General features: G+C 41.3%; 1 protein-coding gene across 1 annotated transcript in view; it reads right to left on the bottom strand.

Moving 5' to 3' along the window:
• Positions 1-14,249, bottom strand: part of PRKAG2 (protein kinase, AMP-activated, gamma 2 non-catalytic subunit) — a 157,086-nt gene extending 142,837 nt beyond the window's left edge. Inside the window, exons 1-2 of the mRNA XM_010586149.1 lie at positions 14,196-14,249; positions 2,489-2,768 (exon numbers count right to left, since the gene is read on the bottom strand). Of these exons, the coding sequence (XP_010584451.1) occupies positions 2,489-2,768; positions 14,196-14,249 (334 nt within the window). The remainder of the gene's footprint in view (positions 1-2,488; positions 2,769-14,195) is intronic.
• Between the last annotated feature and the right edge of the window lie 3,477 nt (positions 14,250-17,726).

Genomic DNA, 17,726 nt, shown 5'->3' with positions numbered 1-17,726 from the left:
GGCAGGCAAGCATGGCAAGGCCATCTGATTTCAATGCACTCACAGTTTCAGAGCTGACAAAGCAACCTATGTCCCATTCACTTTTAACACAGGTATCCCAAGCTGCTTGGGAAAATGGGATTTTAATCACGTAGGCTGTGACAATTTTGAGCAGTGAAGCATCTATGCACCTTCAGAAATGTGGAATCACATGCTGGTTTAGCTCTTCTCAGGGCTCTTCAAAACAGTGTCTGTGCAAAGGTCTGAGGTAGCTGGTCTGAGGAGTGTCTGAGAAGTCTTGTCACTGAGGTAACGCTGTTCAAGCCACAGAGACTTTGTTTTGAGTGGGACGTAACCAATTAACTTAGTGTTTTGTAGTACATAGGGTTATTCTTTATTTGCAAAGTACCAGAATGCAAAACTTTTGCTTGTGAAAAACTACATAATATGACAGAAATGCTAATCCACACATTTCCTGAAGTCCTGAAAAGGTTTTCTTAAATAAAACTCAGTAAAATTTAATTAAATATAGTAAACCCTAAGAGCATAATTCATTACCGATCCCTGTTTAACACATTCTGAATAAAATAAACTTTAATGTGGTAGTGAAGGGTATGTATCTGCATTAGTCTCTCCGTAAGAGAGCTAAATGATGTGAAAGCACCTGGAAAGAAATGCTCTGTTCTGCAAAAAGCTGCAGAATGGAAAGAGTTATCAATTTAAACAGCAATTTTAATCATCACACCATTTCCAAGATGTTGTCCCTCCTGCCTGAAAAACAAAAGACCATGAACACCCAAGCCCAGCGCAATTCCTGCAACCCTCTTTGGAGCAGCAGGGTCATGGGTATCTTCTGTTAGCTCAAAAATAGTGTGGCCCTGTTCCAAGCCTGTTCCTGCGACAGTGATGTGACCTTATCAAAAGGATTTTGCTGACTACTGGAAGATTCCTTTATTTAATATTCTGTTGTACCTAGCTAGGACTTAAACAGTGCTATTTACTTGGATAACTCCCTTAAAAAGTCACAAGATGGCTTTGCTATGCAGTGTATATTGCCGTTATTCACGCAGCAGTGAGCCCTTCTCTGCGTACTCAATCAGCGGCATATTGCCTATGCAATATTTAAACCTATGGACCTAAATGAGTGTCAATTTTTGTGAGGCTTGAAAAAGAGGGGAGCATAAAAAGCCTACTTGAACTTTAAAGCAGAGAAGAACAAATGTCCTTGAATAGAAATGATGCTTGGGGTCTACTTGGAGTCCTTCAGAAACACTGACTCTGCTACTTTCAAACTCCTGAAGGTGTTTTAGAGAGAGGCAAGGACTGGAAAAGATGTCATTTCATTTAAGCTGCAGCAGAACTTCTGATAAGCATAAAGAAAAATCCTATATGGGTTTGTATAGCTGTGTTCTTGTGCACAAACGTCACTATGAAATTACTTGTTCTGACTAAACCCAACGTTTTGAAGAGAAACTCTGATGAAGAAAAACAAGAAGGTCCCTCTATACTATTTAAAAGTCACTGAAAGCTATCAGTACGTTGCAGGAAACATATAGCCAAACGTAGATATACGCATCACTTAATCTGTACCTATGTTGTCACAGAAGATTTGACAACAATTTATCATTGAGTTATTTCTTCTGCTCACAGAAGAAAAACTCGCTGTGGTCTGACAATCCAGCACCCTCAGTGGCAAAATATTATTCCTCTCTTTCCCCTGTAACTCTGTCCCCTTCCTATAGCCACTAACCCCTTGGGTAGACCAGATTTGGTTTATAGACCAGCACTGGGAACCTTTATTCAGCAAGAAAGTTTTAAAATCAAAGCCTTTTCTGAACCCTGCTTATTTCTGAGTCTTAATGGTGTGTTAGCCCACGGGCTGCTGAAGAGGTAAAATTTGTGCCCAATACAAAGCAGGCAAGTGCTCTGAACCATGGAGGTCTACGATGCCTTTCATATTCTGACAGAGGAGCTCAAACACTCCCTTAATGGTCATTTGATTGGAAACACATACCATTTACTTCTATCCAGTAAAAGTCTCTTTCCCCTCCTACAGCAGGGCAAAGAAATATCAATTAAAAAACCACCTGAAATTCTCTACAGAATCTACAAAAGTGAGTCTCTCTTAGCTCCCAAGATGACATCCTTTCTGTGCCCATTTCCACCACAAACCCCATGAACATCTCCAGCTGTTCTCAAGTCCTGGTGCTGACGTCCAACCAGCCTCAGTGAAACCACCCAGAAAACTCCAACTAACATGGATACAGGATTTCTAAGCAAAGCTTTGAAGCGTGATTTCCCTCCTCAGCCTTGCGTAGGTATCCATGGCCCTGCAGAGGTCATACCCTAATGGCCAGCATGTCAGAAACCCAAAATACATGGTCAGTGAAAGCGATAATGAACAATTAGCACATGCCTCATCTGCACTTACTTCACTACCGCAGGTAAAGTATGGGCCAAGCCCAGAGGTACCGTGTATCTTCCTGAAATAACATGAGCAATTTCTTACTTTTTCTTGATCTGGAGAAAAACTTGATGCCCCCAGGAGAGGTAGACGGGTTAGAATTGGGGGAGGACTCTTTGGAGGAGGACCTGAAGATCCCACTGAAGCTCATTCGGCGTGGGGAGCGTGGGGGAGACTCCTGGTAGGGGAAGGGGAACACTGTTTTGGGTGAGCCGGGGCTATGTTTGGACCTCACAGGGGCAGAAACAGGGCTGGAAGGTCGGTTCTGGAGCCCTTTTGAGAAAAGGCCTTTTGACGGACTTCCTGCAGAGTAGCTTTCTTCCACCTGAGGAGGAGAGAAAAAGGAAGAAAAAAGAAAAAAATCACCATTAATTCAGTTCAGCTCAGGCTATCAGGATCTCTGAACTTGTCTCAATACAGTCAAATCCTGTTTATTCAGGTGGTGAATTAGCCAGACCTCACCTTCCCCAGCGCCTGCCTCCACTGACACGCAGATGCATGTGTGCCACCTCTGGGCTCCACGCTGCCCTTTGTTCTTAAGGACACGCTGAATTTCACAAAAAATTTCAACATGTGTGCATACATTTTATTATCACACATATAATGCGGGATTTTCTTTACTTTTATTTGCCATACATCCCTCTTCCTTCCCTGGACAACTGAAACATGACTGGCAATGAATTTATTTAAGGCAATGAATGATCACCATTAAGGAAACACAGTGCTCCAAAGTCTTCCTCCCAAATTTAAGCACCCTTCTACAGTACTTAAATCTCCATCGCATGATGTGACACAGCACAGTACACAAGCTCCCAAGTGCCTGACAGGTCTCTGCGATGCCAGCCACAGCCACAACTGTGGGATTGCAAGTCCAGTCCCCAAAATAGAGGAACCATTTTAGAGCAATGACATTCCTGCTAATTACCCTGTCCCCGAGCTTGGGTACGACCTTTCTAACAGCTGTATCTCTTTTGGAACCTGTGCTGGCTTTCCAGCTAGCCTGAATATCTGTGCACAACACAGCACTGCACTGTGCGGGCTTGCCCAGCAAGGAGGGGATAAAAATCCAGAAAAACAAACAAAGAAAAGGAGCAAAGATAAAATTAACCCCACATACAATTAACAGAAGCTGACCCAAAGCCTCTGTGGGATTTGCTTGTGCCTGGGCTATATGTAGGGTTTATTTCCTTCTGGATGCACAAAGTACTTCTGTGGGTATGAGGCTGCTTTTTTAGCTGGGGGCATTTCTCATGAATGAAGAGCTCTGTTCCTGGCAAAAGGCAGTGGTGGGTTTCACGTCTCCAGGGAACGTGTAAGCAAAGGCCACAGTGTATGTGCCCATGGGTGTAGCGTTGTCCTGGTTTCAGCTGGGATAGAGTTAATTGTCTTCCTAGTTGCTGGCTGGAGTTAAACCACGACAAGCGTGCCGCTGAGTTTCCAGCCCTTTGCACGCCTGCTCCTCTCTTCCCAATTACACAACACAAACCAGGAGGTATGGAGCAGACAGCAACTTCTGCCTGTGAAGATGTCACTCGATGTGTCTAGTCTGGTCAGTCTAGTTAGGTATGGGCGTTTTTGTAGGGAAAAATAGCATCTTTTATTAGGATGACTTAGATGAAAGAAGAGATGAATGAAAGCCTCATAGGTACGTATGCCTTCCTTTGGGTCAGTGAAGGGCTTGTGTATACGAATCCAGCTAAAAATGGTCAGCTGAGTTTAAAACACACATGCAATTAACTCCCTTTTCAAAATAACGTTTAGCCACAGCTCCAAATCACTTGTAGAAATATGTACGAGCAGCACGATGGCCAAATACCTGCTCCCTCCATAACACAGGATCCAACGTCTCATAATCCTTTCTGTCTCCTGCATATGCACTTTGGACCAGCTCCTCTTTCCACTCGGGATGGGACAGAGCTGGAATGGGTCCTGCTCCATGGGAATTGCAGAAGGGCCTGCAGAGAGCATGGTCTCCCATTTGGGAAGGTTTCTGACTTAAAAGGCAAGTGGCATGTGGTCTGGAGAGGGACACTAACAGTGTGGGTCACTAAGAGGGGCACAGAGACGTGCTGGCACAGCACAGCCTTGGACAGCCACTGAATTCTGCACTGTGCTCCTCTGCACAGCACAGAGATGTCTGGCAGGATGCACAAACGCTTTTTGTACCTGCACACTTATTTTTGACAACATAGGCAAAAATACCTCAAAAATATACTTGACCTTTTGCAGAAGAATTAGAGGAGCATTTGCCCTCAAGGAGAAATTTTTGGAAAGGATAAATCAATTCTAACTGAAGCACTGGGTACCAAACACTCTGACAATAACCACCAGAGAAGAAAAAAATAGTGTTTCAAGCTTAATGCCATGGCCTGAGCCTCCCGTTTGCCTCCCAGCTCTGTCATGGATTCTGTGTGCAATCTTGAAAACTCATTTCATATTACACACCTATTCTGCCATGAGGACCGTATCTCCTTTATTCCCACTCTAAGTCTTCTGGCACACAGACCTTCTCCTGGTGAGTATTTATCAAGAATAATAGGGCACAATCCCTTGACTGATACCTGGAATAATAACTACACTATAAGTAAATTAATAAACAAATAGCAATTTTGTCATGGGTAAATAGTCCCAAAGCGGTAGCTTTTTCATAAAAGCTCATTAACTTTACTAAAATATCATCTGTAAATCATCTGAGACTACTTATATGTCATTCTCTTCACAACTACACAGTTCAGGAAACAACCAAGTAGTGCAACAGCACCTCCTTTTGCATTGTGATTTAGAGGTCTGTCGCCAAATCTACTGCCTGCAACTGGGGAGTAAGAATATTTTCAAGTTCATTTAAATCATAATACAAATCTGCCACTAGAACTATAACTTAGGACTGTTTCCAGGATGGCAATTTCATTATAGCTTTTCCTAAAGTGACAAGCTATGACATTTGTAAAGCCAAGAGAAGGACGTCATTCTGGTGCCACCCTTAATATTTCATGTCAACTTTTTTGCATGGTTGGTTGGTTATAACAACACACTGCTAGGAGACACTTTTAAAAGACTATGGTATCCTCACACGCTAAAGCTATTCTAGAAATGTAAAGTGTCAAGCAACAATTTGTCAAATAACATCAGTATTCCCTTGTACGCACAACTCAGACATGAAAGCAAATTGTTCTCAAGTTCTGAGCAGAAGCAGCGGGATGTTTTTATTTATTGCAATCACAACCAGTTGCTTTCTCTCCATCACACCAGGCAGATGAATCAGCTAATTGTTGGAGCACCAGGGGCACGCTGCTAAATACACATGTGCATGCTACTAAATTAAAGGAAATTACTACATCGAATTCTTCCCCAGCCGCTCCACATGTTAATTATACACAGGTTACACCCACCATCAAAGCGGATAAATACCTGTGATTTTGCTTTGGGAATTACAACAGGACTGCTTTCTTAGAATATTATTTGAGGCTAATAGATTGTGAATTTTAAACGATGGTTAGGTGCTTCTATGAGTAAAATCAGCAGCAACAACAGTTATCACAGCATATATAAAAGTCACAAGGCAATGTTAATTTTCATACTTCAGCTGGGAATGTGGAAGAATTTCTGCTGTAGAATAAATCCCACCATCCTATGCAGATTCGGTATGACGACTCTGGCAGTGGTGCTGGAGGCAGGTTACACAGCTAGATGGATCATCAGCCTGTTCTTCATGCTTTCTGGACTCATTTCCTGAAGCTACAACAGGCAGGTGGGCACAAAACTCCTACGTGTGCTTTGGAAAGATAACTATTCCTCCAGCTGAGTTGTAGCAGCAAAAAAAAGTATTGCACCCTGGTTTCTCACATTAATAAACCTTGTACATCAGTTTGTGTTGGTCCAGGAAAAGCAGTGAGAATGGGCATAAATAGGAAACACACCTAATAAATGCATGTGGTGATATGGCTCATTTGACCCTGACCAGATAATTGGCCTTTGGAGATAAGGAATCCAAACTCACAATGGAAGTACAATACAAGTCAATGCACAAATAAGGTCTAATCAAACAAATTGAAAAACTCCTCTAAGTATGAAGACTGTTCACCTAACTAAAAAAAACCAAACCACCAACCAACCAACAAAAAAACATTCCCTGTGTTGACTTTGTGCAGATCATATATGGGATCTTTGAGCTCTATGCCTAACCTTAGACTTCTTAAACCTTAAAACTGGTTATGTTGGAGAGAAATGTCAGCTCCTGACTGTATGTCTGCAGAGAACAGTGCAGCGGGAATAGGGCTAAACTGGCAGCTCGGTAATAGTGCCAGTGCAACCCTACCCTCGGCCTTCAGCAGTGTGCTCCCCAGTGAGGTTAAGCAACCAAGCACAGCCCCACGCTGCATCAGATGTGCTGTTTCTAGCAACTGACTTCGCTTGTTCAAGGCTAAACCGGTTACCTTACATAGCACTGAGTAAATATATCCTAAAATGCTTTAAGACACTACCAGTTTTCATGCTTCAAAGCACAAAAGGATCCTCAGCTGGGGACCAGGGAGAGACTTTGCTCTGTTGTATACACCAAATTATCTTAGACAGGTTTCTAAAATACATCCAGAACCAGCCACTGTTGAAAATAAAGCAACAAAATGAGACATATCTTGCAGTGCTTGGCATCTAGCAGACTTAATGTTCAATTTTTGGAATGATACTTAAAGTGATACTGTGGCACTTGCCCCAAGCTGGGCAGCTCTGGAAGATTTAAACGCAAGAAATAGCATTCTGAAAGAGGCCCCTGTCATTTCACCTGGATGAGGGAATCTTTCTCTCTTCCTAATCCCTTCTTCCTTTCTCTTAGCTACGCACATTAATGGCTCAGAGCCACCCTATGATGGAGCAGCAGACCCACACCTTCATTTTCAACAAACTCCTAGATGACAAATTCACAACATAAACCACTACCAGTCCCAGACTACCCCATACTGGTGAATAAAACAGCTGGAAAGAGGCTCAAACCATCGAGCACTTGTCCATAAAGCTTTCCTGCTCACTCACCATCTGACAGGGATTTAGCCTGTGCTGTAAGCACTCCTCAGGTGCCGCCTGGGCTCGGACAGAGCACAAGCCAGGGACAGTCCCAGGTTGCACGTGGCCACCCTGCTCTAGTGGGTGCAAGAGTTCAGCTCTGCAACAGGACTGTGTCCAAGCCCTTCATCTCTGGGCCAAGAGAACGCTCCCTGACCTCTTTTATTTATTGCTCCTGTTGACATACCCCAAGTGAACAACCTTGTATCTTGTGCTGTTAAGACTTATCCATCCTGAAGGTCATTCAGGTCTTCCTGTATAAGGTCCTTCCCTATGATGAAAAAACCACCTCTCTTTGCATCATCAACAGATTCGGTTAGTATACTTCTATTTTTTGTCTCAGCCTTACTAGCAAAGACTGAGGACTGAGCTTGGAGAAACCCTGCCAGTTTTGTCCCTCCACCCAACAGCTATCCTTTCAATACCAGGCTGCCATCTTTCCCTTCATCTATTTTCTTACCTGACTCAGGATTTTTCATCTTATTTTACAGGAAAGATTAAAGTGCACTACATTTAATCACTACCATATGGTAATCCCCAACCCAATATGCAAAGAGACCAAACTATTCATACTTCACCACAAACTAGTCTCTTGTTGTCCACACACTATCTCAGTTCTGCCTCTTCTCACTCACAGGCAGAAATTTTCCCAATATTGTCGTTTTCTTTCCCATGCTTTGTACTGAAAATCTAATCCCTCTGTTCTACCAAATAAAGTCCTCTCTAAGAAGCCATTTCTGCTCCCAACCTAGAATTTCAGGACCACTTAACTGCAGGGAAGAGAAGCGTCCTGCCAAAGCGATGTGCCCAGAAAAATGAACAAGCTCTGCTGAGAAGACCCTGACCATGCACAGGCAGAGGCTGTGTCGGAGCCAGGGAAACCCAGGCATCGCCCTTGTCCCTGCCACCGCACCTCTTCACACCCATGTCCTCTGCTCCCCTGCCAGGGTGCTCCAGTAACGGGTCCTTTCTTGGGCACGCAGCCTTCCCCAGAGGACGCCCCCCCTGAAAAATCTCTGGCTCTGGTTCAGTTTCTGGTGAATTTAGATTCATTTTTCAGAACAGTCAGAAAAAATAATCTGTCTGGAATACAAATGGGCTCAAGCTAAACAGCCTTTCAAAATGCTTCTGAATTTAAGCAAAAGTTATTAAACACTCCTAAGCTCCATTCCTTTTTTCTCCAACACCAAGTAGTTAGGACATTTATGGAGCATTTGAGTTCTGTTTCCTTTTACAACAGTGAGTTATTTGACCTCTATTTTGCCTCTTCACTGAAAAAGTTTTTTGAAAGGCAAGTAACAGAAAAGGAATCACCTCCCACCATCCTTGACAGGGACAGTAAACACAATTAGAGACGATACACCAGATAGACGTCTGTACTTGTTTCCTGCCCTTCCACTGAATCTCAATAAAAAAGCCCTTTGATAAAGTTAATTGGATGATTCTTTCATGCTGCTGGAATAAAAGAGCTCACAGAAACACAAGAGCTGACTTCATTAGACTGAAAGGTAATGAAGGACTTACTCTTCCAGGCACCATGTGGTCACATTCACCACCACTAGTTCCCTTGGTTCTGCATGAGCAGTTACAATTGAGATGACAACGTATTTTACAGGATCAGAGATGTCACTTCCCAAAACTAAAGTACAATGACACTTTCCCAAATTAAAATACAATGGGATGCGGCTGGCTGCTCTGGCAGGCTCCGAGAGCTCTGCATTGCTGTACGGATGGTCGGGGTAAGGTTTCCAGCAGCGAGCAGGGCTGCTCAAAGGCAGAAGCAGGTTTAAAGAAAGGTGAAAGCAGGGCTGGCTCCCTGTCCACTTCCTAAACCTTAATTGCATTTATTTTAAAGCAGTGGGTGGGAAGGAGCCATGCACATGACAGTGCAGTGGTTGTCCTACGTGCCTTTGCCCTGAGGCTCACTGCATCCACAGCAGGTGCCCCATGCCAAGGCTGTGGGACCATCCAGGACATGCTCCCCATCCTCACTGCTCATAAAGAAATGGATAATTAAAAGACTGGGAAAAAATAAATTAAAAGGAGTGAAGGGGAGGCTAAAAATGGCATATTTTTTGCTTCTCCTCCCTGTTCCAGGGGTTGCTCGTGCAGTTCCCATGAGTCACTGAACAAAACAAAAACAATGCTGGGACCAGAAGCAGGATAAAGCGCTCCTTGAAGTCCTTTAATATTGGAGTCACTCCTCGGATGTTTTCTGATCCTAGTTCATCAACGCTTTCCTGCATTACTGATAACAGAACTGCGAGTCAGTGCCAAACACAGTTGTAACAAACCCTCTACTTTTCACCCTATTCTTTTGTTCATACATCCAAAAACCAAACTAATCTTTTAACCACTGTGTCACATCTAGAATCCATGTACAGCTGATTACGTACAGCTATTCTCAAAATCTAATCAAGGCTTTATGACAGACTTCCCAAAAATAAAGTCTGCATTACTTCCTCCTAGGTGTAACTGATCACAGTTTGGCCAAACTGAGATGGACTGTTTGTTTGCAAAATATGTTTTAAGTGATTCAGGTCATTCGACATTGGAGAGTTCCCTGCTCAGAGTTTACTATTCTCTTGCCCCTCATTTTTGTATGGACTACAAATTGTATCAGTAATGAGCCTGTATTTCTTTCAAGTCACTGATAAAGTATGATATAGTGTAGCAACAGAATGTTTTGTCTGCCTAGAAACAAAATTTTCCACTGATGAGTCTCAATTTGTTTTATCAGCCAGGTTTTTATTCATTTAATAGGCGCCATGTTTATTCAGTATCATTCCAGTTTCTTAAATCAAAATGTCTTGTGCTACTTTTTTATATACATGACACCGATACTATGACATTTTCCAACCAAATTTATAATTCATTTAACTCCCCACATTTGTTCAATAAGAACTGTTTACCATTCATTCCAATCCAAATTAGTCTATTATAATAGCATCATTAACTATTCAACATTAGATATTTCATTGTTTTGCCCAGGACTAATGTTAGACTGACAAACCTGTAAATTACCCTAATTGCAAACATTGTAAATATTAACACAGTAATTGGGTTTTTTTGCAGTCTTTCAGAACTTCATCTCTGCTCCAAGATTTATTCAAAATCGGCACTAGTCAGAGAAAGGTCTGCCAATTCATTCAAGGGTGTTTTATCAGAGTTGTTTGGATTTAATTTTAAAATGTCTAGCTTTAGCATCTTCTGCTTTAAATACACTTAAGTCATTAATAGGACAGAGTCACCATTGTTATCAAAGATAAACATCTCACCAGCTTTTTCCCCATGTAGAGAAAAGAATTTTTAACGCGCGCTTCTATTCCAAGCTTTATTCTATATTTTTATGACAATTCTATTATTTCCATAAAGGAATGGATCAATATCATTCTTCAAACTTCTTTTCTTCCTCCTCCTCCTCCTCCCTAATCCATCTATAATTTGCTAGCTGCCTCCCCATGGACAATTTTCTCCTTGTGTCATTTTCTTCTCTCTAATCATTCACAATCCTGGGCTTTCAGCTGAAAGCAACGGCTATCAGTTTCCTGTAATTTCCACACCTTATCCTTTAACCTACATTTTAGATGAAAGATCTATAAAAATTCAAGGTGTTAAGACCTCTAAAATTCATAGAGCCATTTGAGTGCAGAGGGGCACTCATCCTTGACTGCTGCCCTGCCACGCTGTACCAGAATTATTTTCTGAATGACGCTCCACATCACTCATGATTTTCCAGGTCTCTGAACTGCCCCTCTTTCACCGTCTTTTCCCAGACCAAGGAAATCCAGTAAATCTAATTGCTTCTCAGCTCCTAGTTGTCTATACTGCCGTATTTAATGATCCTCTAAGGTCTCTCTGCAAGGAGGATTCAAGCCATTTCTGGAGAGTCCTAGCTTTGAGCATGGGGCAATCAGCATTACCAGTTGTTTTAGACAAAGCTACCAGCACAAGTATTAAGGCATTTTTTCAGGCAATAAGAAGGGCCAGAATACCTGCCACAGGCTCAAGAGCTACCTTTCTCCATCACATCACGCCAAGAACTTCTACGCAAGAGTCTTCAGAATATTACATTCTCCATCTTCAGCAGAGGAAGGTGAAAAGTATCCCTATCCCCTTCCTGCCATTGGTCATAAAGGAAAGAATACATCATTTATAATAGTAGCCATGTTAATGAGAAGTGATTAAGGCTAAACTTCAGGAAATGTGTGTCACATTCCCACCCCTGCCAAAAAATTCCTATGTGAACCTGAACAAATAGTTCTGCACTTGAGTTTCCTAGCTATGTCATGAGGATTGTCATCACAGGATAATGATTGAGAGACACTTGCATGGTAAAGTGCTGAAGATCTCTGTGAAAAATGTTAATTCAGTTTCTAAAAGCCTTTCACAAAGAACAGGAGAATTAAATTAATGGCAGATTGGACAGATGGGTTATGAACTACTCTTCTCTACCTTAATCTATAGCCCAGGCGACAGAAGAGTTAAGTGCAGGAAGAGAGACATCCCTGATGAATTGCCTGTCTCCAACAAGAATGGTGAATGGAAAAGCCACATTACTGATGAAATACTGGCTTTTAATATACAAAAGTTCCACACAATACTGTGATTTCAAACTTGAACAAAGAAAAACCATCTCACTTGAAAGTGAAGAGTAACCTGGGGACTTCTTTATGTAGCCCCAGTAGTGACTGGCAAACTTTTAGAATTAAATAAATACTGCAGTCTAATGCTACTCATTATTCAATAGCAGCAAAGATCCCATCCTTCACACTGAGGAAAACGATATATAGGATGAGATGTGTGGCAATGGATTTTATTAGATGATCTGTTTCTTATCAGAAGTTGGGCACTGCCAGCTCGTTTCTTACCACTGTGTTGTGTATGTTGAACAGAGCTCCAAGTACTATGTTAGAAAAAACTCTGGGTCTTATACACTCAGTCAAAAAGGTCAGTTAAAAATGCAATTTCAGATGTTAAGCCCTAGTTGCATGGTTATTCCAGAGTTAGCTGCACTTCCATAAGCAGCAATTGATCCAAGTCTAGGGAAAAAACCCCAGCATTTACTAAGCCTGCAAAAAGGGGCAACTACTGAAATGTTCTTCCAATTCTTCCAAGACAAGCACTCATCAAAAGAGAGTCCCAAGACCAGTAAGAGGAAAAACAGGGGAATCATAAATGGTAAAGTGCAAATCATTAAACAATATCATGTAATACTACACATGAGCGAGATTAGCTTTGGTGTATTTTTTTCTTCATGACTGAGATCCATGCAGCTTTCTCACCTTTCTTTGGGAAAAGGAGGTGATAAATGGAAAAAATCAAGTTTTAGCTAGAAACCCCTGCCTTCTTCCAGCGTGACAATCCTTTCCAAAAACATCACATCGTTCACTTTATTCAAACCCTCCAAACAAGCAAGTTTTGATAACACTGTATATTTTAGCTTCCCTGGCATCTACAAGAGTTCCTCTGCATCAGTGACTCCTACATCAGTTTTAAGACATCCAATGCAGGAAAGAACAAGGCCAATGTTATAAATATATGCAATTACTGATGGGTTGCAGAAATTTTTTAAACAACTGTCCTCTGCTGCAAGGTGCAAAGGGATAGAAACTCATGCTGTCAACAGAGCGAAGTTATTGTTCTAGATGCAGATTAGCTTCACTAAGGAGATATTTATTGCTTCACCTGCCTTGAACTATAACTGCAGACTCTTTGACAAATGGCTTGTAGCGGGTTTAATCTTCACAGAGGTCCACAGCCTTGTAAATACTGTGACAAGTCAAACTGGTCTGCTGTGTAGCTATAGATCAGCTTTTGGGGTTATCTACTGTTCGGAGGAGTACCTCTCTTCACCAAGCCTGTAACTTGGCTGGTAGGAGGCTTACATTTAGCAGACCGGCTTGTACTTCAGCGTTTTGTGAAAATGATGAGGCCGGGACCTGAAGATGACAGATCCCACCCACAATTTTTATTACTTTGAAGATTGTGTAGGCGCTATATAACCATCCCTAATGTCATCCAGTGAATATGCTCGCCTGATCATTTTAAAGCATGCAAACTCTGTGAATGTATTAGTTTAATTTAATAGTGGGCCATCAGAAAAACACATCATAGCAATGCCTCCAGAAGGATAACCTTGAGTTAATCCCACATCAAGAAGGAACCTTTCCACCTTGTTTACAGGAAGCCCCTACCGTTATGGCTTCAGCAAATGAAGGTAGCTCATTTTGCCAATGCCAAGGACAGATAGAACAAGGACACTGAACAGTTAAAACCTCCGTAACCAGAGAGCAACCATCAGGAGGCAATTCTAGGAACACATACCAACATCCCCAGACACCTGCTTGGGCACTGTATTTCTGTAGCTAACTTTTTTTTGTTAGCTAACTATATTCTCGACAATACAGTTATGCAATACCACTTCATTGAATTACAACAGTGTTACACACAACATCTGCAGTATTTAAAACAATATCACCAGAGGTTAGCATTGTTTACAGGTTATACTGCATAAGCACCATCATGGTAAGGTCTGCAAAATTCACTGCATTTGCCTTAGTGCATCACTCTCAACAGGTTAATGGAATGGCAGGAAAGGTAAAATCCCAGGCTTTTTTATGGCTAATAAATTGTGTTTACCACCAAGGCACTCAAACACTACGGTGAAAGTGAAGCTTTAGAAATATCCTACCTTGCGAGAAGCATTTTTGTCTGTGCTCTCCACATCACCGTCCAAGAATGGCATGGCAAATGAGCTGAGATCCTGCCAGGACAGAGAAGAAAAATTGAAGTCCTATATTAATGTCTTCTTCCTTCCATCAGACCATCCCACGATTGTAGCCCGTGGTGTTATTTCCAAAGTGCCCACTGCTTTACCCATAGCAATTACTGGTAAGCAATAACATGGGCTTTGATCATTCTTTTTGGCTGTGAAACCAATGGCAGATGTAAGTAACAAGTGAATAGGGAGCCCTTACCAGCGCTTGCACTACATCACCATGAAAAAGCACCTGTGCAGCCAAAGTCAAAAGTCCTGTGCTAAAACTTTCAAGGGGAGGTACCCAAATCCCACAGAAAAATTCGTGGGAAATTACCGTTTAAATACAGCCACTTTCTCAGCAAATGGCCTATCTTGCCTTTAGTGGGGTGTATAATCTTAGTTTAAAGAGTATTTATGGCAATAAACAAAACCTGAATGAGAATATGTCAATCTTCTGAAAAATATGTAACATATATAACAGAGGGAGAAAACAAAGACGCAGTGCTTGGGGAGGAAATAACCAATTCACTTGCACAAATGAGAGAGGAGAACCCAAGTCTGAGCAACTAAAGACAATAAAGCCGTAACAAAAGCACACATGCTCATCTTTAACTAACAAAAACAAACTGCAATTATATTCTACCTCCTGCCGTCTGTTCTGTTTATGATACTTTGTGTTCCAGCCATGGGGTTTTTAGAGCTCCTTTCTACATGCATAAGGAAATTACATTAGTGTCAAGTTTAGCATGTTTGATTAGAAAAGTAGATAATGAGTAATTCTATGACCAAAACCATGGGGTTGCCTAATGCTGTGTGCTGAAGAACTAAGTCTTGGATCCCAAATCTTGATCTAAATGTCAGAAATACCTCCCCAACACAGAATCTCCCAGATGCAAGGCATCACCCTTTCCAAGTAATGATTCAGTGCTTCTCTACCACCACATCTGCATCCCATTTAAAATAGTTCAAAACATAAATAAATAGCAATTTCACATAAACCTGATTTGAGATTAAATAGAGTTTAATTAAAAATTAGCACCAGCTGGGAAGTCTGCAAGGCTTGCTTGCCTTCAGAATTCAGAGCAGCCACAGGTCTAATCACATCACATTGTGTAATCATACTAAATCCAAAATATGCTCAAAAATGTGTAACTCGGGCATAATCCTTACAAGTGTTTTAAAATATTCTGGTTACATAACGAACAACAAAAATAAGGAACAAAATATTGAATTACTGGAACTGAAGCACATGGGAGTAATTCATGCCAAGTTGGAAAAAAAAAAACAAAAACAAAAACAAAAAAACCCAGCAGCAGCCAGGCTTGGCCAAGCTGGCCCCAAATCATTAGGCCACAAACCAAAGTATTCATGACAAATTAGTATGCTCCCGGCTCTATCTGTGCAAACTCAATGGGAACTATCTACAAAGGCCCAAACTACAAAGCACCACCCCAACTATGTAACTTCACCTTCATTGCCCTGCTTTGGCATCTGTGTTTCACATCACCTTTGTTTGCAAATGAAAACATAAGCAAACACCTCAAAACCAAAAGAAGAGGCAATTTGTTTGGTTTCGATTTTAACTGTTATGAAGATTTGACAGAGGCTGAACCAGGCACCACAGGACCTTAAAGAAAAGCTTCTCTATTAATTTGCTTATTCTTATGATTAGTTAAGACAAAATGACTTACATATTCCATATAAAAATTATTCAGCCATAAATGGCATTTATAAACACTATCAATAAATGGATTATTATTCCTATTTCATATGTTACTGCAAGACTGAAGTGAAGGATCTCTGTGAAGAAGTTTAAGAGCCTAATGGAAAGTTACACAAAAACATAGCCCCTCGTGTTTACTTTAATTTAGCCAAAGGATTTACCAACATTTTCCTCTACCCATCTTCGGTAGCGCAGAAGCTGGAATCTGATGTGGGCTAAGCCATTTTCCATGGAATAAATCAAGGAAATAACCTCTTTTGAGCTCCACATATTAGCGGCTCTATATTGCTACTTGCTGTAATCCACAGAGAGAAAACCTGCTGTTTGGGAAGGCTGGAGACTGGATGGAAGAAACTGGCTTTAAGGGGACACCCATCTAGTAATCAGAGTTGAAAAAGCTGTTCAGGAAACCTGAAACAGCTGGGAAAGAAACCATAACTTCTTTTGAGCAGAAACCTTCAAAAACAGGAGGGGGTAGGTAGGTACAACTGTTTTCCTAGGAGCTAAATTTCAGTTCCCAGTTACAATTCCAAGCTTAAAAACTTGTATATATTACATTCTAAAGTCTAAAAATATCATGAAACCCAGCTGATAACTCTGTTCTAATTTTTAACTCTCAGATATGATGGAGATATGCTTATTTCATCTGTCTTTAAATGCAGAACAGGAGATCTCTACTTGTAAGCAGAAATAACTGGAGCTATACCTCTCTGGACAGCAGGAGACCTTTCTTTGTTAATACAGGGCTGGAGGACATTTCGAACAGGATAATAATTTTAGGACTTTTAGTCCTGTGATAAAGTCTGTAATTGTAGCTGCTACCTAACAATTTTTTCATCTTTCACTTTCTATATGCAAAGGCATCCATTTACAGAAGGAAAAAAATACATATATCAAATGCCAGGCTCCAAATATTGCTCTCTCAATTCCAATCTGTTGGTTAAGCAAGGAAATATTAGATGCTTGTTTTCTCTTTGCATGTATCACTGCAGAATACAGATTAGATATCTCTTTCTTTCTTGTGTTCTTCTTCATCCAGAAGTACATGTGACGAAGCAGTTCATGATACAGTAACTCTTTAAAGGAAAAAAAAAACCAACAACAAAACAACTCCAAAAGTGTTGCAAAACACCACAGTACTTCTTGACAGGCCAATGGTGCAGCCTCAGCTCTTATCACATATCTGACTGCTCTGATCTTATGCCAACTAATACATGTTGAAGGCTCACTCTGCCATTAACCTGGGATTGAAACTGTTCTTAGACAGCTCTCCAGCTCTGCTTACTGTGCTTGGAATAAGTGTCCTGGAAAATCACATGGTTCTGGAGAGACATTTAAAAAACTTCTGCCAAAGGCATACAGTGATGCGTTGGTACGAGGAAGAGTGCTTCTCGTTTGAGACTGCAGAGCCCTGGCTGAAGAACAAACAGCATCCCTCCCTGTATCCATCAGTCCTGCATTATATCCTCGGATAAACAAATTCTGTAGAGACCACAGTCTATGATCATCCCTGTAAGAAACAAAGGCCGCCAGAGATTGTAGCTCCTAGTGCTGCTAACCTGGAATTAAGAGTATTCAAAGTCTGTTTTGCAAAGTTGTGTTAGCTTTCCTGCCATGCTCCTATTCCTCAGCCAGTCCTTCACATCGCTCAGCGCCGTCTGACAGCCAGATATCACTCCTACCATCCCCAATTAGAAAAAAATGACCTCTTGAGCAGTTTAGATTTACTTTACAGACTT

The sequence above is a fragment of the Haliaeetus leucocephalus genome, unplaced genomic scaffold, assembly GCF_000737465.1.
Source record: "Haliaeetus leucocephalus isolate CR32 unplaced genomic scaffold, Haliaeetus_leucocephalus-4.0 Scaffold0, whole genome shotgun sequence".
Classification (NCBI taxonomy): Eukaryota; Metazoa; Chordata; class Aves; order Accipitriformes; family Accipitridae; genus Haliaeetus; species Haliaeetus leucocephalus.
Note: the sequence above shows the minus strand (reverse complement) of the source record. Positions and strands in the feature narration are given on the sequence as shown.